General features: G+C 40.7%; 1 protein-coding gene across 2 annotated transcripts; it reads right to left on the minus strand.

The window, feature by feature from the left end:
- Nucleotides 1-2,702: 2,702 nt before the first annotated feature.
- Nucleotides 2,703-27,233, minus strand: VPS39 (VPS39 subunit of HOPS complex). Of its 2 annotated transcripts, XM_059849531.1 has the most exons (25): nt 27,059-27,233; nt 25,242-25,307; nt 23,961-24,025; nt 23,150-23,192; nt 22,075-22,169; nt 20,832-20,930; nt 20,037-20,129; nt 18,382-18,565; nt 17,775-17,895; nt 17,297-17,417; nt 16,404-16,533; nt 15,080-15,222; nt 14,089-14,232; nt 13,372-13,513; nt 13,026-13,112; nt 10,998-11,071; nt 10,350-10,448; nt 10,008-10,125; nt 9,408-9,536; nt 8,844-8,946; nt 7,864-7,909; nt 7,375-7,524; nt 7,099-7,233; nt 6,449-6,540; nt 2,703-5,157 (listed from the first exon to the last, which is right to left on the minus strand). In XM_059849531.1, the coding sequence occupies exons 1-25, from the start codon at nt 27,129-27,131 to the stop codon at nt 5,082-5,084; spliced, it is 2,628 nt and encodes an 875-aa protein (XP_059705514.1). In that variant the 5' UTR covers nt 27,132-27,233; the 3' UTR covers nt 2,703-5,081. The 2 variants fall into 2 exon arrangements, with proteins under 2 accessions (XP_059705514.1, XP_059705515.1); XM_059849532.1 differs by lacking the exons at nt 25,242-25,307; nt 27,059-27,233 and adding an exon at nt 24,453-24,501.
- Nucleotides 27,234-27,827: the final 594 nt, after the last annotated feature.

Genomic DNA, 27,827 nt, shown 5'->3' on the forward strand with positions numbered 1-27,827 from the left:
GCAGGAGGAAGCACCACTTTGTAATCCAGCCATGACACCTAAACCCCAATCTAGATTTTCTTTGGGAGTTCCAGCAACCTGATGTACAACTATGGCCATTTCAAATCCTTTTCAGAGCTTCAGCACAAACTACCAGTATTTTTAAATAGAAAAAAACTCCCATCCTACAAGCCTGAGGTAAAGCATAATCCATCACTGACTGTAGCTGTTGAGAGCAGTTTCAGGGAGGCCAGAGCGGAGAGACCACAGTTTGGTCTGCCATAAGAAGCCTCGGGGAATATCAACTCCCCCACCACATCTCCCCTCTCTCAGCAACCTGCAGAAGTCTCCCCTTTTTCTTCATTTCCATGTCATACAGTCTTAATTCTTCTACCAAAGGTTATCAAAAAACTTTACAAGAGACAGGACAGATTTTTTTTAAGAGTCTATCACATCTTAAAAAAATAATTAAGTAGTGAAGGAAAAAGTTTACCAAAAGCAATTAGCTTATCAGCAGCTGCTGAGAGTTGTCTCGCTGGAGCATTTTATCAAAGACCTGAAATTTACAAACTGGAAGTAGCAAGTACCAAACTTTAGTGTTACAACTATTCAAATGGCAGAAAATGCATGACAGCCAGTAAGGCAGCATGTCATTAGCTCTATGCAAACATGAGAATGTGACACATTCTCAGCAAGGTCCCATTCATTATTCATTTCCTGTCATTAGCATCAGTCACCAGGCCAGAATTTAGGAAAATTAATAAAAGCACAAGCACTGACATATCAAACACAAACAAGTCAGCACTAGGTGGTGAATTCACAGAATGAAGAGTCAACACACGGGCAAAAAGCAAACACAATGCCATTGTGAAACAGCAGCCAACTGCTCTAAAGCCCTCGTGTCCTGCTAAATGGGCTGAAAAAGCTTTGCTTTGCTTTCCTACTCACCACTGCACTGAGAGTGAAGGACTGAAGCACCACTCCTAGGGTGAAAGGCGGAGAGCTGAGGCTGTTCAGACTGGGTAACAGAAGGCTCCAGGGACACCTCATGGAAGCCTCACAGTATTTAAAGTGGGCTTTTGAAGAGAGAGTGACTTTTTACACTACCAGATAGTGATAGGACAAGGGGGAATGGCTTTAGAGAGGGTAGACTTAGATTAGATATTAGGAAAGAACTCTTTACTTAGAAGATGGTGAGGCACTGGAACAGGTTGCCGAGTGCAGTTGTGGATGCCTCATCCCTACATGTGTTCAGTGCCAGGCTGGGGTCCTGGGGGGTTGAATCTAAAATACCTTTAGGGTTCCTTTCAGCCCAAACCATTCTATGACTATCATATTAGGTTTTATTTATCTTCAAAAAGATTGTAGAACCATAAGGGTGGGGGTTTTTTTACATTTAATCTAATACAGTTTGACTATAAATTACAAGAAAATTGAGGTGACCTCACAGTACAGTAGCATGGAGAAATCACACTTATTCTAGCTTATGACAAGCAGTGGATAAACCCTCTACCTTGTCCTGGGTGCCCAACAGCACATAAATTCAGCTTACCTCACTTCTGACACCCTCTCCTCTTCCAATGAAATCTCACTCAGAACAGGGATCTCAGATTTACAGAATTTCTCTTGAATCTCTCAAGAAAAACTGAAAGCTCTTTAGAACATATGCTTGAGAATTGTTTCATAGTCAACAACAGATCACCCACTAGCAGTGTGTGTGTGCAGTTTCAGCCATCCACAGACACTGCTGTCAGCAAACTCAATATCCAGACTACTTGGTTTTGTTATTTCCCATCAGACTAAGAAAACAAGCAAGCACAATGGCATCAAAAGATGAGGCAAAGAAAGCCTCCCACATGGTAATTTTACTTCTGCTTTGATTAGCATGCCCACAGGGGTAAAGGTAGATGTATATCTACATTGCAGTTTTGGGTTTTTTTAATCAGAAAGCATTAAATGACATCATCACCGACTATATTATATAATATTTTAAATGTGTGTAGATATCACAAGGGACCCCTTTTGGTCCCACTAGCAGCACTGAGAGGAGAGCTGAGATGCAGTACACAACTAGAAGAGATGAAAATTTGAAAGGATGCAAGCAAGGACAGGATTTGTGTTTGTTGGGGATTTTTTTTATTTTCTCCAGAAACACCAATATACTTAGTTGTTTAACTTGTTCATCAGTGACTTGGATGAAGGAGCAGATGCCTCCTCAGCAAGTTCACTGATGACACAAAGCTGGGAGGAGTGGCTGATACCCCAGAGGGCTGTGCAGCCCTTGAGAAGGACCTTGACAGGCTGGAGAGAGGGGCAGGGAAGAACTGTCAGAAAGCAGCAGAGGCAAATGCAGGGTCCTGCACCTGGGAAGAATAACCCCAGGCACCAGCACAGGCTGGGGGCCAACCTGCTGGAGTTGTCCCTGCTTGAGCAGGGAGCTTGCACTGAATGACCCACTGTGGCTCCTCCCTACCTGACCCTTCCTGTGATTCTGTGAACATGGAGACAGGAGACTTCCTTGGTGCTGGTCTTCCCGTGGCTATAGAATGGGAAAACTGAGGATCTATATTCTACTTCCAACACCAGACTACTCTATGTCCTACAGCCCAAGCAAGTGCAAATCTGTGAATCTAAACATTTCCTGATTTGGTCACACAGAGCTCAACATCCCTCCCCAGCACAAAAGAGCGCATCACCACTCAAAAAAAAAAAAATGTCAGTAATTTTAGTGCTCTCTAGTAAGTACATATTTAATGGTATAATGGTGTGAGACTTGCAAAAACATTATTCAAAGAGATAATTCAAAAGCGGTTTTAGCAGGATTTTGAGAACATTCACAAGCATGTATAAACTTGTAGACTTAAAAACCTACACTGAGAATTGCCACACTTGATTTACACATACTGAAGCAAGGGGAATACTGAGATACTGCACTGGGTCTGACCTCCAGGAGAAAGTGAGGTCTAATTTACAAATAAAAATAAAATCTACATCAGCCCAGAGAAGTTTAACTGCGCAATGACTGAAACACACACTGGTTCACGATATTTATTACAACCTATTGCTTTAGATAAACCTGCTGTATGGTTAGGAAACACAAAGCACATTGTATGAACCAACAAAATAAAAAAAAAAAAGAACAGCACAAACCACATCTCTGTAAAAGGTATGCAGTGAGATGAACAGAGGCACAACTTTAGTCTTGTAAGAAAGAGCACAGCGAAGATCCTGGTAACAGATAGTGAAGGCAAATAAAAATCATACTACCAGTACTAAACATAAGGTAAAAATCAGAGTAGCATTGTTATATCTGTATACAAAGAATGCAGGGTCTTTTTAAATACCCTCTCTTCATTCTCTATGACCTGTAAACACAATTCTCCCAAACCATCTTCCCTCTGTACCTGAACTAGTATATAAAGATCTATACAGCATGTGCAAACCTAGTGTAAGTATTTTTAGGCTCTCTTCTTCAAACAGAAGAAATACAAGTTTAAAAACATTAACACCACAGATTCCCACTATCCAGCTTCTGCAGAAAGTATTCAGTAGCAATACTGCCCAAGACATCCAAGCAAAACACTGGACTAAGAAACCCAGAAGAATGCATGAACAATAAATACAAACACATATGAACAAGGAAGAAACAGTTATCAAGGGAAACTCTTAACACTGGCAAATGAAAGTGAATTAGGACCCTTTTCAGCCTACAGCAGATCTGCTCCTAAAAAATAACTCACATGATTTAAGTAGCCTATGTTAACTGAGGTCAATTACACTTTAGGCAGACCAGATTCATTCATCAGCTTGTTCTTTCAGATGTGATATCTGGTAGTTACATGTCATGCTCCATACCACTTAATAATGATTTATTTATAAGTATTGCTAGACCAGGATGTTGGGAGTCACACAGTCCCTCTGTTGGGTTATTTGCTACTGCTGCCTTTTCATTACCACTCCACAGATTCTTTCAACAACAAACATTTTGTCCTTCATACCAATCTGCTACTGATTAATGTTTCTGAAAAAATAAGTTAGACAAAAATATTACAGTCTAGAATGAGTATAGTACAATTTAGTTCTTGTGTTAAGACTTCTGGCCCAGGAGTAATTTAAGAACAGTACCAGCCTGAACAGAATGCAGTTCTAGAGCATTTCAAATACACAGATGTTGAAACAGTCTGGATTTTACTTCAATGTTGGAAAGTGAACCAGAGACTAAAGAATTTATATACAAAAGTCTCAAGCATAGTCCAGAAGCTCAAGCAGTAACTAGAGTTCACTCCTTCCAGAAACTGCTTTACAGGGTGTTCTTTGCTTTTTCCTTTGAGTGCAGATGTGAACTTCTTCCAACAGTCTCTGAGCTTCCACTCACACTAAGAGTGAACACAGTCAGTGCAAACAACACACAAGTTAATTCCATTTATAGCTCTCAAACTAAAACAAAAAGAAAAAAAAAGCTTCTTAGTGGTATCTACCATTTGTCTATCTCCTGTGAAACAGCTTGCCAGAAGGTCAGGCAAAACCACTGAGTATCAACAGAGAGTCCTTTGGCCAGCACTTAAACCATTTCTGTTGCTGAGATACAAGTCACACTTCCTAAGTCTAGAAACAGACACAAAGCCTCCTCTATGACAAGCACCTGGTGATCTCCATGCAATGCTGATATGGTGGCAAGGTCCTTTCAAGGAATTTTCGTTTTTTGAATAAATACTTACATACAAGGCCAAATCACAACATTGCCACCCTAAGAAAGCACATTTTATTGTAAAACTTGATTTGTGGTGAACGTCCAACAGCTGTCTAACAGTTCATTTGCAAGTCTGGAGTGTGTTACAAAAGTCACTACAAAAATCAGTTTCTATTCTTCATCTGAGGACTGAGAGGTTGGGTGTAGTTGCCAGCATTGTAACAACATGGTTAAAGTAATTTTCTAGTAAATCAATATTGCTGGGTAGGTACAGTCAGTCCACAGATACAAATGATTTCTACCCAGTGTAAGAGAACCTAGCAACAAGCCTCAAAAATCTCAGACACATCAACTTCTTTAGTCATCAGTACTGAATTTCGTATGAATGTTGGGATCATTGCCCATGACAAGGTCAGGTGTCCAGTGTGCTGACTTCTTTGGAGCAGAAATAATGCACAACTATTGCATTAGGGTATCGAGCAAATGCACTGAAAAGAGAACAAAACACAAACATCAGCTGTCAAGACAAACACTGTTCCCCATATTCAAAGAAGAGCATCCAAGTTGGGCAGAATCAGAGAGGGACACATGAGAGTGACACTTTTTTAAACTATAGCCTGAACACATTAAAGAGAAAGCAGACAAAAGATTTCAATGGATATTATAAGAAGTCTGCTTGGAGGTTTTTAAAATCTATTTTCATTTCTGCAGGCACACCTTACTTGGAAGTCACAGGTAACAAGTTAAAGACTGGGGGACATGCTTGCCCTTCAAAATCTTGCTGAACTTAACAGCACTAGAAAAATTCTAGACAACCAAAACAATATTGCATTTGCAAATTTCAATGCTGAAGCTACATGCTGCATGTTAAGAGCAAAAATTTAATATGTGTAGCAATATTTAGACCGATTATTTAGACTGTTTATTAAAATGTTTTGGGAAAAGAATCTTTCCCTATCATTGTCAATGCCACTGATATCTCAGAAGGGCTCCCATCAAGAAGAAAATAATGACTGAGTCATGTAGCATTTCCCTCCAGTTGAAAGAGAAAAAAAGTGCAAATAAAATTTGCATTCTGTATTAACACAAAATTAACTACCAGGAATGGTAGAAGAAAAGTTCACAGATTTACATAATATTCTGAATTGAAAGTGACCCACAAGGACAAGAGCCCAACTCTTAAGTAAATGGTCAGTACAGTGATTGAACTCACAACCCTGGTGTTATCAGCACCATGCTCTAACCAACTGAGCTCATCTCAGGGTCACTGGCATCCAAATCATCAAGCAAATTAGCTCTACTTTTAAACATCCTATTGCATGTAGACCACAACACATAAATCAGTCAGGGAGCCATAAAGCCATCAGATACAGAAAACTACACATGTATCTTGGCTTAAAATTCTTTATATCATCCTCCTCAATTCTAGTAAGAAGCAGGTTCTTAGAAAGGCAGTGTTCTTACAAAGTTTTCAACATTCAGTATGAGGACCAATTTCATGCCTTCTAGAGTTGTGAAGTAAGAACACTTGGGAGTTTCTGAAGGGGTTTTATACTCCTTTGTTGAAAGGAGGATTAAACTGCTGCAGCAAATTCATTGACCAAAGCTTTAAAGTATTCCTAACCATTCAGCTAATGAATGTAATTTGTAATTCAAATACTCTTCAAATGGCTCCCTCACACTGCTGTTCTCTCTGGCTATACATACATTCAGTTTTCCAACATTCTTAGTTTAAGTGTACCAGATTAATATTTGATTCAGTTTACCCAGCTCTCTCACCTGTTACCTATCTTCTTTTTACAAACAGTGCACACCTTCTCCTCTGTAATTATGCACTTTACTTGCTGATGCAAGATCCGCTCCTCCTGGACCTAAAGAAGGAGAAAAACCCAAGCTGCTCAAAAAGCAATGCCACACCTTGGTCTGATGAAACTGCAAAGCATCACAACGTTTAACTGTCACTGGCTGTATCTACATTACCAACCTGTGCAGCACAGAAGAAGCTGCTCTGTGGAGCAGAGCAGGTGGTACTGAACACCCCAAACCCACACTAGAGCAATCACAGGGTTCTACTTTCACTTGGTCCACAGCCTAAGGCATTCAACCACTAAAGGGGTGTTAAGGTGAGCAATTGAACTGCTTCCCCTGGCTCACGTAATTGGATAGAAATCCAGTCCAAGCTGTCTGAGATGATTCTGCAGTGCACACCACAGCACAGGGAGCAAAATCAAACACCTCATCCAAACTAAAATGAATGAACACACCATCTCCTGCAAAAAGGATGTTCAAGGTACATGGTTCCCATTTAATTTCAGGTGCATTATAGCACCATCTAGAGGACACCCATCCCCTAATAAGAAACAGTAAATTTCAATATTGAACATATTTTAAAACATTATTCCAATAAAGAACAAGTGGTGGATGCCTACCCTCAAAAACTCTGCATGGAGAAGGTTCTTGAGCACTTGATTAAATCTTTTCTTCTGAGCATTTTCTTCAAGTACTTTTTCTAAGAAGATGCGAATCTCACTAATCTGTGTATTTGCTGGGAGTAGGTTTATTGCCTGGAACAAAGTTAGGAAAAGTTAAGGAGGATAAGAGACCAAAACAGAATAGAAATTGACACATTTAGATTGACACATTCCATTCACTCGCCTTCTGCAGTCTCCTGCCAACAGCACAGAGTACTTAAAGGTCTGACTTACCTTAGTGGTGTCCAGTTTGCTGTGGTGCAGCTCCAAAACCTGCAGAGCAGCCTGCAGATTGGCTTGAGGCTCCAGCACCTCCATCTTGATGGGTCCCAGGCAATGAACACTGGGTGGGGAGAGATACATCCGCAGCAGGGACAGATACACCTGCAGCAAACACAAGGGAAGTCTAAAACTGCTGCACCTATCCACAGCTGACAGTGCTGGTAAAACCCAGCAGTGGTAGTAAGTTATACCCATGTCATACAAAATCCTACACTGCTCATTTAAACAGCTCTTAATATAGGCTCAAATCCAATGATACAGTAACATTCTCAACAAAAAACACCCCATGATCATCTAGGAATTCCTGAATTACAAGAGATTATGCATAGGTTCCCATACACTACTCAAACCCTGAAAAAGTCTATACAGAGCAAGAACTTTCAAGTCTTGAACAAGGTATGCATAGCCTTCTACTTCCTTACTGAACAAGAAGCTACTTACATCTTTGTTGCCATCTTTGTTTCTGTCATAATGTTTATGGCAGTAGCTAGAAGAATCAACAGAGAAGAATTAAGACAAATAGAGAAACAGTTACAGGACCCAAAGAATCAGTTTATAGAAATTAACATTTAAGTACTACTGAAGTTAAGTGACTGTACATCTGACTCAGATCAAATCATCAAACTGCACAGCAGGCTTACACCATTTACTCTGCATCACAATGCTGAGAGAAGCAAAGTGTTGTGCAAGTCTCCCACTTCCAATCAACTTAAAAAGCCTTAATGCAGAAGCCAAATTGAATCTAGCTGTGTAAGAAAAAGGGGGGAAAAGATATCCTAAATCAACACATCACAGCATAAAAACTTGCATGTATATATGTATAATTAGTGTATCTGAATCACAGAAAGAAGCTGTTCATTAGTTTACACTGCATTCCAGGGATGAATGCCTTCTAACGAGCATTTGCTGAAAACAGCTTTAAAAGCAACTATGTTGAACAGGTCCCAGTGTTCAACTACACCTGCCAGTGTTGGGTAATTCTATTTTTATCTGAGTACTTCTGATTCACTCAGGAGGTTCCCTGGCACTGAACACATAGAAAAATGCTGTATCTTCACTAACAAGGATTCTTTTTAATGTGGGCTAGTGAACATCTCTACAAACAGAAAGGAAGTAAAACAACACACAAGATCACAGACTAAGGACAGGTGTAAAGTAGTAACTCATTAATGATGAAGCTCATTGATAAAGCACAATGAGAGAAGAGCATGAAAAGGCAAACCTCAAGGAGACAGCAGCATCTGTAATAAACAGACACCCAGAAGAGCTTCAAGGCCAATAAAAAGCAAAAACACAGAAGATCCTGAAGGCTTACAATGTTCATGCATATAGCAACATTTCATTACACATCCTATCCACACAGCAGTCAGCAAAATAGGTCTTGCAAAAATGCAAAAAATATAAAATAAAGAAATCCTTACTTTTCAGCCATGTTGGTGTCCTTCAAAATATGAACATAAATAAACAGAGCTTGCTCGTGCTTCCCCATTCGACCCAAGAGCAGAGCACGTTCTTCTAGGAGACCTAGTGACAGCATGAAGGATTAAAACAACAGCTACACAGAGAAATGAGAAAATTAGTGCCCAGACTAACAGGAGGAAGTACTAATCTGTGCTCAGGATACAGTATAAGCTACAGTGACACTGTAAGTCTTCATTTCACACTAGTCTCAGAAACTTTTTATGAATTCTTAAGTCACCTTAAGAAACAACAACCTTCAGATCTATTGAGCAACTCAGGCTCATCACAAAGTTAGGCTAAATAGCTGGGAGATGCCACAAATCTCAGGTCAACAGTTAGAGGAATCCTGCAGAAACTGGCAAACCCAATTGTGCCAGCAAAAGCAGAGTTAGGATACACACCAGCAGCCTTCAGCTACAGACAGTCATCTCTATTTCTAGTTACCATGACTCTATGACATGAGAAAGTTTTGCTGTCCAATGCAGTAAGCTGGGGTTTAGCTAACCTACAGAAACACAACTCACCATCAAAGGGGAAGTCACTAATAAGTCGGCTAGGTTCATAGCAGCTAGACTTCTCCAGAAAAAGCAGCAGCTTCTTCCGGTAATCCCCCAAGTCTCCTCCTTCCTCCCCAGCAGGCACTGGAGCTCTATCTACATGAAAGAAAACAACATTAAATTATTACAACTATCTCACTACACTAGTCTGTACTAGAAGACATAGAAATCATTATGAAGAGGAACTAAATGATGATAGAACTGTTACATGGGCTGGGGCTGTCATGTACCTGCCAAACTAACTTCAGCTCCTAAAAACACATCACGTGGCTGGTTAAAGCAATACTCAAGTTATTCAAAACCCTTCCCTACCCTTAACATGCAGAAGTCAGGGAGCAGTAGCTGCCATTCGACTCAATTATGAACAAAGTGTTACTTGGTCCCTTAAAACATCTCTTGAGAGGCAATAAACTGGACTGTCCCACAAACGCACAACTTCTGTTTTTCAGTTCCCTCCATCACTAAGGTATCTCATGCTGGATCTCAACAGGGAAGGATTACAACATGGAATATGAAGGCTTCCCTGTGCTCTCCCATACTCCTGCCACCAGAAAAGGCTAGACATACCTGCAGGGAAAGAGCTGAGATATTCTTTCATCAAGCCCTGCACTTTCTCACAGTACAGCTGGATCAGACAGTTGTGGAAATCCGCACCAGTTTCTTCCCAGACATGAATGATGTGCTCCTGTAAATACATGTTAAAGCTCAGCTGTAGACACTTCCTCTGGGAAGTAATTCTTCATACAAGGAACAGTTCCATGCTTGCCTTTACCAAGCTTGACTTCACAATTTTGCGTATTTTAATTATGTCTTCTTTGCCCAACAGGCTCCCGCTCCTGGAGAACTAAGACCTTACAGGTAATATTTTGTACTGAAGGTAAAATGCACTAGTAGAGATTGAGTTCTTACCAGGTAAGGAATAGTCAAGCTTTTAAAATTTTCTATCAAGAAACTGAGCACTTTGTCTCGTGGCAAAGCTTCCACTTCAGGGAGGTCTTCTGTAAATATCTGTTAAATAAAATTTTATTCAGATTGGTGATTTTCTTTTTTAAAGTGCCACATATATTTTTCTCTGAGGCACTGGAGTCCAGCATTTCATCAGGTGTCCAAAGAGTAAACAAGAAGTGTAAAAAAAGATCTGAGCAGCTTATTTAGGCACTGAGAAGATACTTCACATCTGAAAAGACTAACAAACATCCCCACTTCTGCCCCAGTGAACACTCTTCTCTAACAGAGACCAAGACCTCCCAAATACAGGGAGTCAATTTTATAGGCAAATCAACACCTGACATTGAAATACTCAGGCTCTTGTGCAAAAGTGTGGCATCAATAACATGAAATGTTCCATCAAAGGTTCCTATTATAAAGTCTTCTTAGAATGGAAAAGCATAAGAAAAAGTGAAAGATTGACCTGCTTTATCTACTGCTAACATTAGTACTGAACCCAGAAAATACAAATTATGAATTAATTTGGTTTAGCATTAATGAGTTTCTTTACAATGGGTTATCCCAATTCCATATACTTCACTAAGAATGTCAACAACAAACCACACTAACCTTCAGTCCATCTTCAGGAAAATCTCTTAGCACCCAGACAGAGTAGGAGAATACCAAGTGCAAGTTCTCTGTGCCTGGAATACAAAAAGCAGCAGTGCTGGATGTTAAAATCCTAAATATCTGTCTATTCCCAACACAAGCAAATGCTTTCAGAAGGAGCAAAACTTAATTTACATGAAGAATCCAGCTGTTGCTCAAGTCAAGCAAATCATTAGTTCCAAAGCTACAATTTCATTGCTTCACAAGAATGATTTCAAACAGAAACAAAAATTAACTCAAATACTAAGTGTCACCAAATGTAAAGAATTCAGCCCAAACCCAAGATCGGTTGCCTTAATCACATTCCAAAAGTCTTCCCTTTCAACTTGTTGTAATTAGGGTACAGAGGCAGTGAACTTGTCACATGTGTAACTTCCTTCAGTCCATTTCCAGCCTGTCAGCCTAATGACTTCTACAGCAAATGGTCAAATACTTCATAACAAGTAGTAAAGCATCACAGGACTGAAGTAACTGGCATAGAAACTACACAGCAGGTAACAGCTTCCCAGCTTTTAACAAAATGTAGGGCTTGCCCCTTTAAAAAGAATACTATAGTTTGGACAATTTGGTTCACAATGCCAATAAAACATGATAGGAAAACATCACTTTCCCCTCACCCTCCTGCACAGAATCACTGAGGCATTTGCTGCCTGAACAACATAACACAACTATACAAGAAACAGAAACTTAAAGCAGCCCTATAAAAAGGCAGTCGTTGTTTGCTTTTCTCCATCCCACAACATTTAAAACAAGCAGCATCTTGATATTAGCAGAATTTAAAAAATAAATTTAAAAACACAGATGATGTGCACTGTGAAGTAAAACAACTGAAATAGTTCCCAGAAGAGCCCATCTGAATGTTTCAGTAACAAAAGTGTGACTTGGCAAATGGCAATAAACTTGTGGGTCTGAATTTTGCTGAACTCTATTAACTTTCTGAATTTACAGGGCATGCTAGCCTCACAGAGAAAAATTTAAAAAAAGACTGGACAAGTCATGGAGGTAAGTTTTCATGTAAAACAGAGTCTAACTCCTTATAAAGAAGTGTGACATTAATTAGAATAGCTCCCTGCCAAAACACCAATCAAGCTGTCTTTGCTGAAATCCCAAGCAAATCAAACATGAAGTTAAAACCAACCCAAAACAGTGAGAACATCAGGAGGAGAGGAGAAGCTCATTAAATACCTACCAATGCTTATTGTTCAGTATGCTACAAGGAAAACACCAGACTGCCCCACAGAACAACTGGCTCCCTCAGCACACAACATAACATTTATCTGCATGGGGATTCCCACAGACCACAGGCAGGGAGTTTCTCAACTTCCTCAGTAGCAAATCCTTAATTTAAATGTGAGCCAAAATAGGAAAAGGTTCTGCATAACACTATTTTAAAAGATAAAAGAATAATGCAACACAGGCAACTATCTACCACCCCAGTAAATAAATAATTCTCCTGCACACTGATAAAGCACATTGCTGATGGTCAACCACACATTTAATATTTGCTTTGATGCAATAAACAAGTGCTTACTCTATTGACACAAGGCAAGCATTCAATACCCATCAGTAATACACACTTGATAACTTAAAAGATCATAGCTACAGGCCTGGAGGAATTTGTAATTACTTGAGAACTTCCTAAGAATATTGCATTAAATGCCCAGAAACTGACTGAAAAGAGTAGACTAAAGGATATTTTCTACTTCACTCTTCATCACCGGAAGAAAATCCAAATTACTATTGCCCATTTTCTCCCAGTGGATATTTTAATCAGAAATAAGGAATGTTTTTCAAAAAGATATTTAAGTTTCAATGAAACTTGAATCCCTTGAGCTAATACTTGAAGGCTGCATTATGCAAGAAACCAAACAAGATAACAAGGACACCCTTTCAGCTTGATAGCCTCCAGAAAGCTGCCAAACAGTGGAATAACCACTAAGCCAAACAAGAATAAAAACTGACAAAGACACTGCTCTTCTTCACACTCACCCAAATGCTGCAAATATTGCACTGTCCTCTCATGACCCTTCAAAGGTGAGTTGGCTTTCTTTGACTGATCCACCAGTACCTGTAATGCTTTCAAAAGAAAAGAAGTCAATTCCTTTGTAACTGCTAGTTCCAACATGAAGCACAAAAAGTGCATTTTTCCTGTTATGCAACTGAAGACAAAACTAAGTCTTGTCTTTAACATAGAGACCAAACTGTAACAGGAACAAAGATTTAATCACAAGACAGCAATTAAACAGCCTCTTCAGAATACCCCCTGACTGAAGTCAAAGCACAATACAAAGAACACAGGCTTCTACTCCTTCTCCTCTCCCAACTTGAAAATTACCTTTCTCATGCAGACCTTTTTTCTCATACAGTATTATCAGCTCACTGTACTTGTGTGCCTTCTTTAGCACATGCTCACTCTCCTCAATATGGCAGTGATTGTTCTCCAGACGTAGCAGTGGTGCCACCAGTGCTACATTTGTCTGCAAGAAAAAAGGGAGCACTTCAACTTCACTGGAAGTGCACCTTCTAAGTGTACAGTACAAAACACAAACTGGAAGTGGGGGCAGGGGAGGGAGGAAGACTCACAGCATAAGAAAAATAAGAAATGGCAGTTTGACATCTTACAAGTAAGGTCCAGGTTAATTTCTATAATTTTGAGGACAGAAAGAAAACAACAAACCAAAGCTACTCCCCTTCAACAACAGAGGTGAGGCTTTGAAAAACATCAAAACAGCCAAGATCCTACTTTCCTGCATTTAGCAGTACAAGGCAATAAAAGCATTCATTAGACCTTCAAAATACACAGCCACGGCCACTTTCTTTTAACAGAGGCAGCAACCAGGCACAGACACATCTGCCTCATTCCCTGAAACTGCTTCCTGACCAGGGAGGAAACTACTTAATGTTCAGATTCTACACATTATTTTTAGATCAAAGACAGGCAGTTGTGAGAGCATTTCTGAAGTAGCTCCTTAGCCTTCTCTTCTTAAATGTTTCAGTCTGAAATTCCATCAGAGCTCCCGTGGCAAAGCCTCTAGGTCAGACAGAAACTCACATGCAGGTAACACTTCAACAGGGTGGTATCAATGATTTGTAGCAGCTTCTTTTTGGATTTGATCGTGGGTGTTCCTTCCATGAGGGGGGAGGTACTGGACTGATGGTCAGAATCATTCAGCTTCTTCACTAGCTGACTCCTTTTCTGCAGGACATCAAATGAAATTTTAACAGGAAAAGGCCTGGATTTCTACATCTCACCTCAGCATATATAACCCACCAACTACAAAGACTAAATTAAGCCAATTTAATAACTTGTTTTAATCGACTGTTTCCCTAAAGATTTTATTGTCACTAACTATTCAACATGAGCTTTACAACCATATTCAAGTGTATATATTTGTTTTGCATATTTATAGTTTTGCAAAATGTCCAGAGTGTTGAGAAAATTGTCAGAAGGAAATTCTATTAACCTGAACAGACATTTTAGAGAAGTCAGGAAACATTTGGAAAATAATTTAGATTTTGCACTACTAGGCATTAAACCTGTCCTCCTTCAGGCACAAGCTTCCTTTTACTCTACTAAGGATGGCAACCAAACAATTCAGGTTCCAGTTAAGACAAAATAAAGAGGGCAGGAACTTACAAGGCCCATTAATTCCCCTTCCACCTTTTACTGCATGCCCTCAACCTATCTCCTGGACAGAATGCCCTTAATAATAATCACTGAAAAAAAACCAAAAAAATGAAGTGCTTGAGTCCTCTTCAGCAAGATACTAGAAATAAAATACTGGACTCATGGTCAGATCCACTCCATAAGGAAATTTTGTCTAAACACACAGGATGCTTTCCACATATCTGTGGGGTATCTCATGTGTTCCACTTCCCCTGCTCACTCAGGAGCTGCTGCCATATTTTCCAGCCATGAAGACAGCCCAATAAGGCTAGCATGACAGAGCTGGACTAGGTGTACTGCTTCCAGCACATCAAAGCTAACAAAGCATGCTAGAACTGAATAATCCTGCTCTAAAACCAGGTAGAGGAGCACTCACTTGAGTTAGGTAGTCTATCAGAGCTAAATGTGCCTTCTCCAGCTCTGCCCCAGAGAGCCCTGGGAGGGGGTTGGGATACTGTAGCTGTTTCCTGTAATCTGTGGGCAGGAGGTCAGGATACAGACCCATCACATGAGTGGGATCTATGCAAAAAATAACTGGTATTAGTAACCATTCATATTATTTTTGCAAACTTAGAGTAAGCTTATCTAACAGAGCAGTCTGTAGTCTACTTGTACATTCACAAGGTTCTAGAGCCTAAATAAAATTTGCTCATTACAGAAAAGAAGCTAAAACAACACAAAAAAAGCAAAAGCAAAACATGTTTCAAAGTCCAAGTGTCCACTTGGCACACTTGGAGGACAAGCCATTATTAGAATCTTACTGCTCTTCTTGCAGATTGCTAGCATTAACCTCTCTGACAGTAAGACAGGATTTCTAGGAACAAGCCAGTTTTCTAGGAACAACAAGTTTTAAGAGAAGATTTACTGCACTTTTGAAACAAGAATGAAATAGTACCATCTGTAACTAATGCACACCCGTTTTCACATAGTTTAAGCAAATTCAAAATTACTATCCTCTAATTCAAGCTCAAAATACCTTGAGCTCTCAGCCCTTGTCTTTCACTGTAGTTCTCCAAAGTAAAAATGATGTGGCATGAAAATAAGCTACAGGTTTGAATGCACATGAGAATCCTGTCTCCAGTAAAGGGAATCTCAGTCTTAAACACTTAGCTATGGTACAGTTCAGTCTTCAAGCATTCTTCCAACAGCCCTAGTATGACCTAGTATCAGAGACTACTGTGACTTCCAAAAGCACAGGAAAGCTTCCTGGTCTCAGCATCTTGGCTAAACCAAGGGTTAAGGGTCCTGGTCTGAGTCCTATGATTTTGCAAATCTACAGATGTTCCTTATTTTTCATTCCGAGTGACAGGTAGGCTTTTAGCAGCTGCTGAAACATTCAGCTTCAAAGGGTCTGTGCACATGCTGTGCATGTTTTAAATACCCTAGAATACAAAGGCATTCTGTAAAAAGGACAAACTCCTGATTTAACTTAATTTACTAAGTGTAGTTTTTTAAATATTTAGTTGTACTTAATTCTGTAGTTAATTAAGTTATTAAGTAATTAATCACCACCTCCACCAAAAAAATAACTAAATAGCTGCCCAGGCTATTTCCTGTTCACAGGGGACTGATCTGCACAACATAGCACTGCTTTGAACTAAAACAAAACAGAAAACACACAAAAAATCCCATAAAATAGCCAGTGATTTTGACTTCATTCCTCCTAACTTTAGTGACTCAATGCCATCCCAAGCATTTACCTGTACCAAGCTTGGCAAAAACTTGCATGGATTCATCAAAACGCTTCTGGCAGAACAGGTTGAAGGCAAAGAGATTCTTTATGTGGTGGATTTGTTGTCGCTTCTCACTATCTGAATCATCTTTCATCTCCTGCATACAAATTAACAAACATTAAAAACTCCCAGAGTTTACAGGAGAGAGAAACACCCTAGAGAATTAACAGAAGCATTATCCTGTGGAGAGAGTAGGAAGAAAAAAGATAATCTCTCAAAGAGAACACAGTGGTGCCTGTCTAAGCTTATTGTGTCACTGAGATAACCTGCAAGCTCTGAAAGCTACCTCTGGTACCTCTATACCTGCTCTGTCACAGCAAACATCTCTTCACTCATCTGCTTTTTCAAATTTTTTTTTCAAGTCAGCAACTCAAAATACAACTAAGGGGAGTTTCCAGAAACAAAGAAATCCTAACACAGTAAGAGCAGTATAATTAAACATACTGCATCAACATCTCTAACAAATGACTGTTTCAGTAGTAATATTATGCAAAAAAAGGTTATGTGACAAAACTCACAACTCCAAAATACGCTGTTTACAAGCAGTCTGAAGACTCTGAAGCCCAAATGATTTCAAATTCCAAAAGAAGGTAACCAATTAAACAGCTAAAACATAATCTTTCATATACAAGATGATTCCTCAAAAACTACACCACAAGAGACCAATATGGAATAGCGGCAGAACAAAACTAAAACTTCAGTTAAAAAAGTCTAGAGTTTACCAGTTTGTGCAAAGTGGACAGTTGGGAGGTTATACTGACTGATTACTGGACTCACTATAGCTTAGCAAATGGCAAACATCCCTTTGTGTACTTCTGCACAATTGCATCCACTGCAAACTCAAGTTTTTGAGTACTTACTGCCAACTGCAAAGCCAACTCAAACTGCTTGTCCTGCAGAAGCTGCTGGATCTGTGTGGCTATGGACACTGGAATGAGTCTCCAAACAAAGTGATTACTTGCCACATATATAATGTTTGTGCTGCAAACAAGAGAAAAAATGTCAATTATTAAATTTCAGTACTCAGAAAGAAGCAATACCCTATCTTAAAAGAATCCCAATCCAACAATACAAACATGGATCAATCCAAGAGCAAATGGAGCATTACTGCAAAGGAGAAAGAAGATTGTATCTCCAGTGTCACAATTCCTAAAGACCCTCAATTCTATCCCTTCCTCCTCAAGGTATGGCCTCCACCAATCTCAATAAAACCCCAACAGATTGCTTCAGAGCCACATCTTAAGGTGAGAGTTAGGAAAGCTGCTCCTCTCCCAGTTTTTCAGTGTGCTCCATGGAGGCAGCCAGCCTGACAATAGTGACAGTGAGTGATATCAATACCCTCCAGAGGTGATGAAGCGTGGCCTCTGCAGCTCGATGCTCTGCACCAGCAGCCGGGGTTCGAAGGTGCGGATCTCCACGTACCTTGGCAGAACAGCAATGATGTAGGGAGGCTGGTGTTCTGCTCATGAAACAAGGCAAACATTTCAGTTGATTGCTCTCAAGCATTCCTTGAAACAAGCTATGACTTAGGGCTTCTCTTCAATTTTTCATCCCCCTGAAATGTGCCCCTTTTACATATTCAAATCAAAACTCAGTGCCTGACACTGACAGAAATTTGCTCATCCTTCACTATAAGGAAATTCTGAGGCAGCCAGATCTACAGTGCTTTAACACACTACCTTCCATTTCAGACCCTGTCCCTGTATAAAAGATGTGGAATACACCTATTTTATGAGGAGAGGCCCACAGACCACAAGCAAAGAAGGCTAAGAAGCAAAAACAAACACATGAAGCCTTCCCCAAAGTACAACTTAGAATACTGTAGAAACTGTCACACTCCAAATCCAGCTGGTTTCACAATACTGAGAACATAATGATTTTATCACATGCACAAGAGTAAAGAATTAAATTTAAACAAAACCAAAAACAAACTGCTACTTCTCACCCATGGCTATAGGAATATCTGTCCAATTCAAGGCACACTTCTGAGTACAGACCCCTTCTTCATTAAGCACAACTGTTAGATCATCTTGGCCAACTGCAACTTTTCCATCTGCTACAGGAGCTACCAATGGTTCCAGCTGCTTCCCTGTGGGAAACAGTTCTTTGATGGATCCTTTTCCATCCACCTAGGATAATAAAGAACATAAACAGAAAAAAAAGTGTTTTGCACAACAACCTTTTCTTCAAAGCTACGTAAGACTCAATCAAAAACCCCTAGAGGGATTTTGCAGCCCAGGCTAATCACTAACAGTATAAGAGCAAATTTAAAGAAATTCTGCATATCATAATTCATCCTGCTTATACATCATTCTGAAATAAAAAATTATTACTTTTATGTCTGAGGTGATGATAGTAGCTGCGCACATCATTCACGCCAAATCCATTACATCACACCAGTTTATCAAATCCATTATAGTGCAGCAGCAAAATCACTAAAAGTGTCCAAACCCTTCATTTAGGCCAAAACTTTTAACACAGTTTTATTCTGGCATGGGTGAGCATAAAAAAAACCCAACTAACTAAAAGCCTAGAAACCTGTCTAGCCATTTTCCCCTGCCCTAATCACTCATTATTTTGGCCACATCCGAGTGGGAACTGAAAAAATTCATGAGCTGATATAACAACAAAAACAGATAATCCTTCTTCAACTTCAGCCACACATTCCTGCTGCTTCCCTTGCATTATAGCTCAAGCATTCGATAAATCAACAGCTAGCCACCAGAAAACACCACCATAAAAACGTGTACTTTTCCTGCCTATTTAGTGAAATGAAGCTATTCAAGGACAGGTAAGTCAAGCACCAGAGCCAGCCCACAGCAAACACTTGGACAGTTGGTCTCCACCCTGGCTGCCTGAGCAGCTGCACAACTACTCCTATCACTAGAATGGCAGGAATCAACATCTAGGAGAGCACTGCAGAAAGGCACCCCTTCTTTTGTGAGCAGCATCAGTTTCAAGTGACTGTTAAAATTATGTGGTTTTCCTTTTGACTACAGATCACTGTTGCCACCCATGCACATACATGTACATGTGTGGCGCACCTCATCTTCATCCTATTTTCCTATAATAGCTGCAGAAGCCAATTGTAAAGGCAGAAAAAAGAATAAACTATTGCTGTAAATGAAGTCTCAGTGGAAACTGTAATAATAAATTAACAGTAAGTTCAGAAGCTTTCAAATAATTACAGTTTGGCTAGAGAATGAAAAATGAAAGAATGGGTAAGCTTCACTGTATGCCAGATGAGTTATTCTTGGTCTCTTTGTCCTTTTAGAGCTCACCTCATTTCTTAACACATTAAATAAACTGAAAACTGAGCTTACAGAGACTGTTGCCAAAACAAAATGTATCTACTCCAATTTCTTTTTTCTGCAAGAGCTGCAAACGCTGGTCTTGACAGCAACAAACAGAAGATCACTTCCTGACACATATCCATTTAAAAGGACGGGCTCAGACTGCCCTTTCCAAAGCCACAAATAGCAGAAGTACCAGATGCTGTTTTTCATAAATCTGTTAGCTGAATTCCTGAGCACAGGAGCAACCTCCATAGAGTCTGCTGCTACCCAAATCTTAAACCACAATTACACAGCCCCGTCTCACCCGTATCAGGTAATAGTCCCTCTTGAAGCCTACACAGATGGAGTTTTCACACCAGGCCATAGACTTGGGTACATCAGGTACACTGAAGTCCCCCTGAGGAAAACAGGTTAAACTGGTTGTTATGAATGAAAAGCAAAAGTCAAATCTGGCAACACAGAGTGTAACAGGCTGCTCTCTTGTCGACACCATATTACCCACCACCTGTGCCCAGCATCTACTGCTCAAGGAATGGCAATATTCAGCAAAAAGGCTAGACTCGAGTACAGTAAAGTGGTGAGCTCTGAGTTAACCAACATTTTTTTACTAGAAAATTTTCTAGTAGAGCACTGTAGCTGAAAAAGCCTCTACTCATTTCAATTAGTTATTTTTCTCATTCCAGTATTCACAACTGCAGCTCTCTACACTTGTCAGAAACTATCTTCTGACTAAGTGACATACTTAGAGTAGAAGTGACATACTCAGAGTAGAAGTGCACCCACTTCTATGTTTTTGCAAGGTATACATGCTTATACATTTCACTGACTTAAAAGTCAAGTACTTAAAAGTGTACTACAACCAGAACATTAAAATACAGGACACAGCCCTTACTTTAACTTATGAAACCATATTAATGCCATTAACTGTGATTTCAAACATGGGTTTTCACTTCTCTCTGCTGTTCCATTGTTAAATCCCTGCAGAATCAACTGTCAATGTTCTGAAAGTCAGCAGTGCCTCTGAGTAACAGGGGCAAGCAGTGAAGAGCAATGACCCTCCCTGCTGAGACAGGCTGGTGACAGAAAGAACACAACTCACCTGTAGCTCATGGAACTCCCTGTCCTTCCAGAAATAAAGCTGGAGCTTCTTACGCACTGCCACACACATCCTCAGCACCTCCTCACCTGTGTCTGACTGCTGTGAAAACAGACAGACCCAACTCATAGGCACTCACAGAGAGGCAAGTAAGGTAAGACAAGGCCAAAAGAAGCCTCTGCTAGAAGCAAAGCTGTCCACTGAAGAGCAGCTTTGCTCATCCATGCCAGAAGAGCACTCCCTAAAAAAGGAAGCATGGGAGGGGGAGGAAGGAGGCAGGGGAGGTGGCAGGATACTTAAAAACTAACTTTGACAGGGATTGTGACATCCAAAAAACTAAGAGAGCACAAAAGGCATACACACACACACAAAGAGAAGATAAGTAGAGAGCTATCAGTCCAACCCTGAAACTAGGATAAATAGCTGGAACTCTATGCAGTATAGGAGAGGTGAGGAAATGGAACACCACAAAGAATGTGTTATGCTAACAGATAAAACCATTAGCAATCTAATATTCTAACCTGTTGGAAAAATTTCTTGACAAGAAATACTAAGAAAGCTAAGTGCCTGGACACACAAACAACAAGCCACTTTGCAATGACAGATGTAAAGGTGCTTTGAAAGACATTCATTTTCATGTCTAGAAAACCCCAAGTACTTCCTAGAAAATATTTAACATTAAGCTCCCATGGGGCAAAAATATAAAAAAAATCATAAAGGGCACTAAACCATCTCTTCTGATTATGAAAAATATGGGCAGGCAGAAAAACTCAATTGAACAGAAATGACTCACTTAATGAACCAGAGCATATGAACAGAGGACTGCTACACCCTACAGAACCATTTTAGGGCTTGAATCTACCACAACTGCTCTAGGACTTCTTGGGCCATTAAACAAAAAATTTTTAAAAAAAAGGAAATGGCTTTTATATTAAGGGGACCTTTCAAAAAAGAAGAGTCAAAGTTAGCATAGGACAAAAATGCTTTGAAGTCTTGTATCAAAAGTTCTGTATCAAAAGCTACAATCAAAGCAGGCACAGGATAATACCTTGTGAAACAGCGTAAGAAAAATAACTTTAAACTGTTGCCTTAAGCAAATGCAGTAGGTACTAATTTTAAAAAGCACTAGGACCCAAGAAATTTTCATCTAACACAAAATAACAAACCTAATCCACACAGCAACATGAAAGAGGAATCTTTATTACAAACAGTAAGGACATCTGTGCAGCTGTATTCCTCCCCTTACCTGGAGATCACAAGTGAAGAGAGATGCACCTTTTGCCTTTGAAATTGTGGTGATTTGTTGAAATGTCAACAGGTCATGGACGTAAATGTTATTTTCTGTTTCAAACAAAACTCCAATTATTATTTAATATTTAATACATGTAGAGTCATTGCTAATTCAAACAAGTTACTGTATTTTATGTTCATATAGAAAAGAACTTGTGAAACTAAGAGCTGCAAGAAAGGAAAAGAAGTGTTTTCCAAAAGCTGAAAAATGCTAAGGCAAATACAATACAAATACAATAAATGCAGCAAAGAAGACCAACACCAGCACTGGTAAAACTACAGGAAAGGTACTGCTAACCAAGCAGGGGAAGGCAGAGTGGAAGGGACAGCAAGCAGGCCAGAACAGAGCAAGTTCAAGATGGAAGACTGCATGAACAAAGATTATTCTGAACTGGCTCCTGAAATTAGTGGAAAGTGAAGAGCTGAAAATGTAGGGTACTGGTTTTGTATGCACAAGGATTCAAGCAGCAGAAATCTACAAATATGGAAGCTGGAAGAGTCAGGACTTGGAGACCATAAAGAAGTGAGTAGTAATACAAGCAAAAAAAAGACATTAGAAGATCCTAAGTTAAAGAAAGCCAGACAGAGCCAAAAAAACTTAAATCACACTAAAAGATCACATCTGCATATAAAGTGAATTTGGTGCAAGACATCAACGATGAGTTTGATACATCCAGCAAATTCAGTCAGAAGTTTCAGTGCCTATCCTACAGCGCACACAGATTCACATGCATGCATATACATGTAAATAAGGGGCCAACACAAACTGTTACTGTACACAGACACTTGAGAGCATGCATGTACTTCTTCATTCCTAATCCCAAATCAGCATTAATGCTTTGTTCTCCCAGCTGCAAAGCTGCTGCTCAATCTATGCTGCTTAATGCTCCTCTGCAAAAGCAAAGCTAAGCTCTACACAATGACTTCTCAGCAACCAGACTACTATGTTGGGGGGTGAAAGGGTGCCACATTCAGGCAAGCAACTGCATCTGTAAGAACTTATTACATGTAAAACACTTTTCTTCACTTACCTAATAGACTGACCAAAATTTTAAATTGAGAAACAACATGGATCTGAAAGGGAGAATGCTGTTAGTGACTCCATTCATAAACTAAAAGTCTCAACAAGTTCTGATTATAGATAGTCTAAGAAAATCTCAAAATAACAAGAAAGGCTGTTTTCCATGTGCAAGCTTCCTTCAGCTATTGCAACTCTTTTCAGTTACACCAAAAAAGGTTTTCAGCGTAACTTGTCACAAGATAGCATTTGCAACCTAAGCTGGTTGAAAAAGCTGTAACATTATTATGTTACTGGTACAAAAATACTTCTAAAGCATACACAAAGTGCTGCATCCTGAGAGAGGATCCATTATCTTTAAGGTGCTTTTCCTGGAATCAATATAATCATTGAGAGCAAATTCTCAAAAAAAAAAAAAAAAAAAGGCAGCAAGACTGGCAGCTACTTTATTTCCACATTTCAAGTAAGTGGAATTACATTCACATTCCTACAGAATATCATCTGAGAGTCAAATAATACAATAATGTTGATGTATTACCATCGTTTTTACAAATATTCATTAGTCAGAACAACTGAAGACCTATTCCTAACAAAAGGCAAAAATTAACCTGCAAGTTCCAATTCTTCGGTTTCTGCTTTAGCAATCAAACCAAGCTTATTCTGTTATGGGAATAGTGGGCAGAAACATCTGGCTGTTACACCTCTAAGAAAATCTTCAGCTTTGGGAAATTTTTTTGTTAAGCACAGCAGAGATTGCAGATGTACATTTGGTATTTCATTTACTGGCCGAAATGTCCCCACATCAAGAAGATGGTATTTCCTACCTGTTGAATCTTCTTTGAGAAGTTCTTGTTGGATTTCTCTAGTGTCACTTCAAACCTGTTGCAACCTATCAGAAAGATGGAAGAGGGTATGTAAACTGAAGCTGCTCATGGCTGTGTGTATCTTACACTAAGTAAATTACAAACAATTATGAAAGCAAACTTGGCCACTTAACACTGGAAGAATGACACTTAAACATATCTGTGTTCAAATGCATCAGAGCGTCTTCTACACAGTCAGGTGAAAATGTAAATTACACTTCTTGTACCCAGCTGAGGCCTCAAAAGAGTTACATTTCTGCCCAAGTTTTACATTACAAGCATTATATTTAAGTAATTTGAAACCCAGAGATGGAAAGATACCCATAAAGAATTTATCCACACTAATCAAATACCAGTGACTTAAATTGCTAAGGTGCACATCACTGCAAAATAGACAAGGAATAAACACTACACCACAAGGGTTTAAAAGGAGTTTTAGGGAGAAAGACTTACAGACACTTTCTGATGACATAACCTCTCCTGGCATTGATGCAAAAAAGGGGGAGAAATTTACCATGTGAGATAAGACACTAGCAACTCAAGACTAGCATGCTCCAATTGGACAGACAACCTACAAGTTTCAGAAAAATCAAGCTGAATTCAGTCTCTAGAATCCAAGTAACTACAAATTAATATCTTTCCAAGAGCTGATGAACTTGGAAACTTAATTCTGGTGTTTACTTTCCTGTGCCATTCTACAAAATATTACTGCATTCAAAAACATCAGTTCCTACATAATAGCAGGTAATGTGAAATAGAATGTCTTTAGAGAAAATCAATTTTAACAAAGCCAAAAATAGAATAGTTCTATTTGTGGCATTCCTAGAACAGACTATGAGCACTTAGGACTGTCAAAGAGGCAGGGAAAGGGAACACAACTGACAAAACTAGTTAGTATTTATCCCTCTTCCCCATCCATGATGCTCATGGACCCACTGAATGTATCTGCTCTCACACTAATCCAGTCATTAAAAGATGACACACATCAAAACTCTGGCACTCGCACACTGCACTGCTTTTACAAATATTTGTACACTGTATTCATAAAAATTACAGTCACTTACTATAAATTTCAACACAGAGAAACCTGAAATAAAACATACTTTACATACGTGAAATTCTATTTAGGAAAAAAAAAAATCTGCAATTAATCACACTTGTGTTAAAATGACTACAGCTCTAAAAGTGCAAGAAATAAAAATAACAATCAACTTTTTTGTGCCATTCTTAAAACCAACTTACCTACATCTTTCTTGATCCTGTAAAGCAGAAGATGCCCTTGTTTTGTACCAACAAGGAGCCATTCCTCTACAAAGACAGGAGAAAAATAGTCTAATTAGTACAACAAATACTGCCCTTCACAGCTCTACTGGCTTTTCCTGGCGTAGGGTTCTCTTCACAGTGCCTATTATGGGGCTATGTTACATTTATCTGGACAACTACAAACTTGCTTCAAACATCAAAAAGAACTTTCTGTAGTGACTACACAGGTCATCTCTCCAGTGCACAGAAGCAGCTTTAACTCTCAGGAGAGGATAGCCAAAGAGCAGGCAGTAAAACAGCATAAACAGCCTGGCCATCACAACCCACTGGCTCATTCAGAAGTAAAGAAGCAAGCCATTGCACCTTGTGTGCCATCAAAAGAGGCAATAAACTATTCTGCAGACATTATTACCTCTCAGAGAGGAACTGTGCTACATAATGGGAAGTACTGTCAGAAAGAAAAACAACAAGTTTACATGGGTTTGACTGTTAAGTTTTTTAAATCAGGTTTTTAAAATGTCTCTCTGAAATAGTCAGCTATGTTTGGAAGGAGAGCGGGGCAGCTTTGCTTAGGTTGGACAACCTAAGCTTAGCTTTGCTTTGGTTGGACAACCAAGAATCACTCAAGATTTATAAAAGAGGGCCTTTACATACAAACTCTAAGGCACAGTTTCAGACTCATCCTCTCTACAGCATTTACACCATACATAAAGCATAAAATCTTTAAAGGCTCATGAAACATGACTGAATTTCTTCCCCACTGAGTATCATCCAGGAAAGCAGCATACATGACTATTTCCTTCTACATCTAGTACTTCCTCATCACCAAAGGAATTTGCATTTTAATAAAATCTTATTTCCTGCACGACCTTTCTTCTACTACTTGGCAGAAACATTGTAGAGACAGAGTTACACATCTTTTTTACAAAACCATACTGCTGTAAGTCTGTATGTTTAGGCTTTTTTTCCTAGTTCAGCAAAATAAATGCTTTCAAAGAGAGAAAAAGATAAAAGCTGCAATGCAGGAATAAACTACCTTCACATCCTCTCCAATACATAACTCCATCATAAACAATCCATGTATAACAGGAGTATTATCATTCAGGATATAACTCTAAAAACAATTAATCGGGGTCACAATTCCATAGGGTGTGGAGCTTTTTTAATTGCTGATTTTGCATGGTGGTGCTGATTTTACATCCGATGGCACCTGGTCACAGCTTTAAAAAGCCTTATCAAGCCTAATCATTAGGACAGCTGGTGCAGTCACCTGACCAAAATCTTGACTCTAAAGTATGCCCAAAAATAAACGCACAATTATATATCACTAACACGTGCAAACGTATTCGAAATCTAAGACTTAAACACACCACCGGCCCTCCAAATCAAGTTAAAGTCACAACATAGGGAATGCTTTTTTAGCAATGAAGTAGGCAGCCCAGGGTTACAGCCCCGGGAGTCCCGGCAGCCTCCCCAAAGCCGGACTGCGGCCGGGCAGGGCAGGGGGGCCGCGACCGCCGGGAGCGGGGCTCGGCACCGCCGGGACCCGGGGAGCGGCTCCGGCACCCCGGCCCGCCCGGCTCGGCCCGGGGGCGGCAGGGCCGCGGCCACTCAGGGCGCCGCCGGCTGGGACCGGGCGCGCAGCCACCCCCGGCCCGGGGCGGGGCAGGACAGGGCAGGGCACGGCAGGGCAGGGCACGGCAGGGCAGGGCAGGGCAGGGCAGGGCAGCCGCACGAACGCTGCCGGGCTGGGGGAGCGGAGCGGCTCGGGCTGCGGCGCGGCCCCTCCGGCTCACCCCAGGCCGCCAGGCAGTCGATCTGCAGCGGCAGCTTCTCCAGGATCGGCACATGCTCGAAGGCGTCGTGCATGGCGGCGGCTCCTCCGGCCCCGGCTGCCGCCCGGCCCAGGCACAGGCGGCCCCGGCGGGAACGGCCCCGACGGAAGCGCCCCCGCGCCCACGGCTCCCGCCCCTTCCGGCAGCGCCCGCCCGGCGCCGCTTCCGCACTGCGGCTCCGCCCGCGCCGGCACGGCCCCGCCTGTCCCGGCACAGCACCGCCCCGATTGTCCCAGCACCGCCCCGATTGTCCCAGCACCGCCCCGCCTGTCCCGGCACAGCACCGCCCCGATTGTCCCAGCACCGCCCCGATTGTCCCAGCACCGCCCCGCCTGTCCCGGCACAGCACCACCCCGATTGTCCCAGCACCGCCCCGCCCGCCCCGCTCAGCTCGCCCAGATTGTCTCTCCGGCGCCCCGCGGACTCCTCAAAGGTGCTGGCACTGTCCGGGTGCGTTCTACCAAGAACGGCACCCTGTCCCAGGCCCAAAAACAGGGCTCCGCGCCGGCATTAAACATTTCCCGGGGGCTCGGGCGCGAACGGGAAACGCGGGTCGGCACGGCACCGAAGGGACCCTGACACAACCCTTGTGCATCTTCATACAGCCCGAAAAGGGGACAGGCTGTAGGAAACACTCGGCTTCCCAAAACATCACTACAAGAGGTGTCCAGTTGCTGTTGGCTACCATAAACCATAGAAAATAGGAAAGTCACCCAGCATGCAACGGCAA

The sequence above is a fragment of the Haemorhous mexicanus genome, chromosome 6 (assembly GCF_027477595.1).
Source record: "Haemorhous mexicanus isolate bHaeMex1 chromosome 6, bHaeMex1.pri, whole genome shotgun sequence".
NCBI classification, from domain to species: domain Eukaryota; kingdom Metazoa; phylum Chordata; class Aves; order Passeriformes; family Fringillidae; genus Haemorhous; species Haemorhous mexicanus.

What these genes read in the sequence shown, in the direction of transcription:
- VPS39 (XM_059849531.1), bottom strand. Translation starts at nt 27,131, where the DNA reads ATGCACGACGCCTTCGAGCATGTGCCGATCCTGGAGAAGCTGCCGCTG. An exon ending in CGCTTCATCACCTCTGGAGG is followed by an intron (nt 17,418 to 17,774) that starts GTATTGATATCA and finishes TCTTGTTTGCAG; the next exon opens with CACAAACATTATATATGTGG. An exon ending in GACACCAACATGGCTGAAAA is followed by an intron (nt 7,910 to 8,843) that starts GTAAGGATTTCT and finishes TGATTCTTCTAG; the next exon opens with CTACTGCCATAAACATTATG.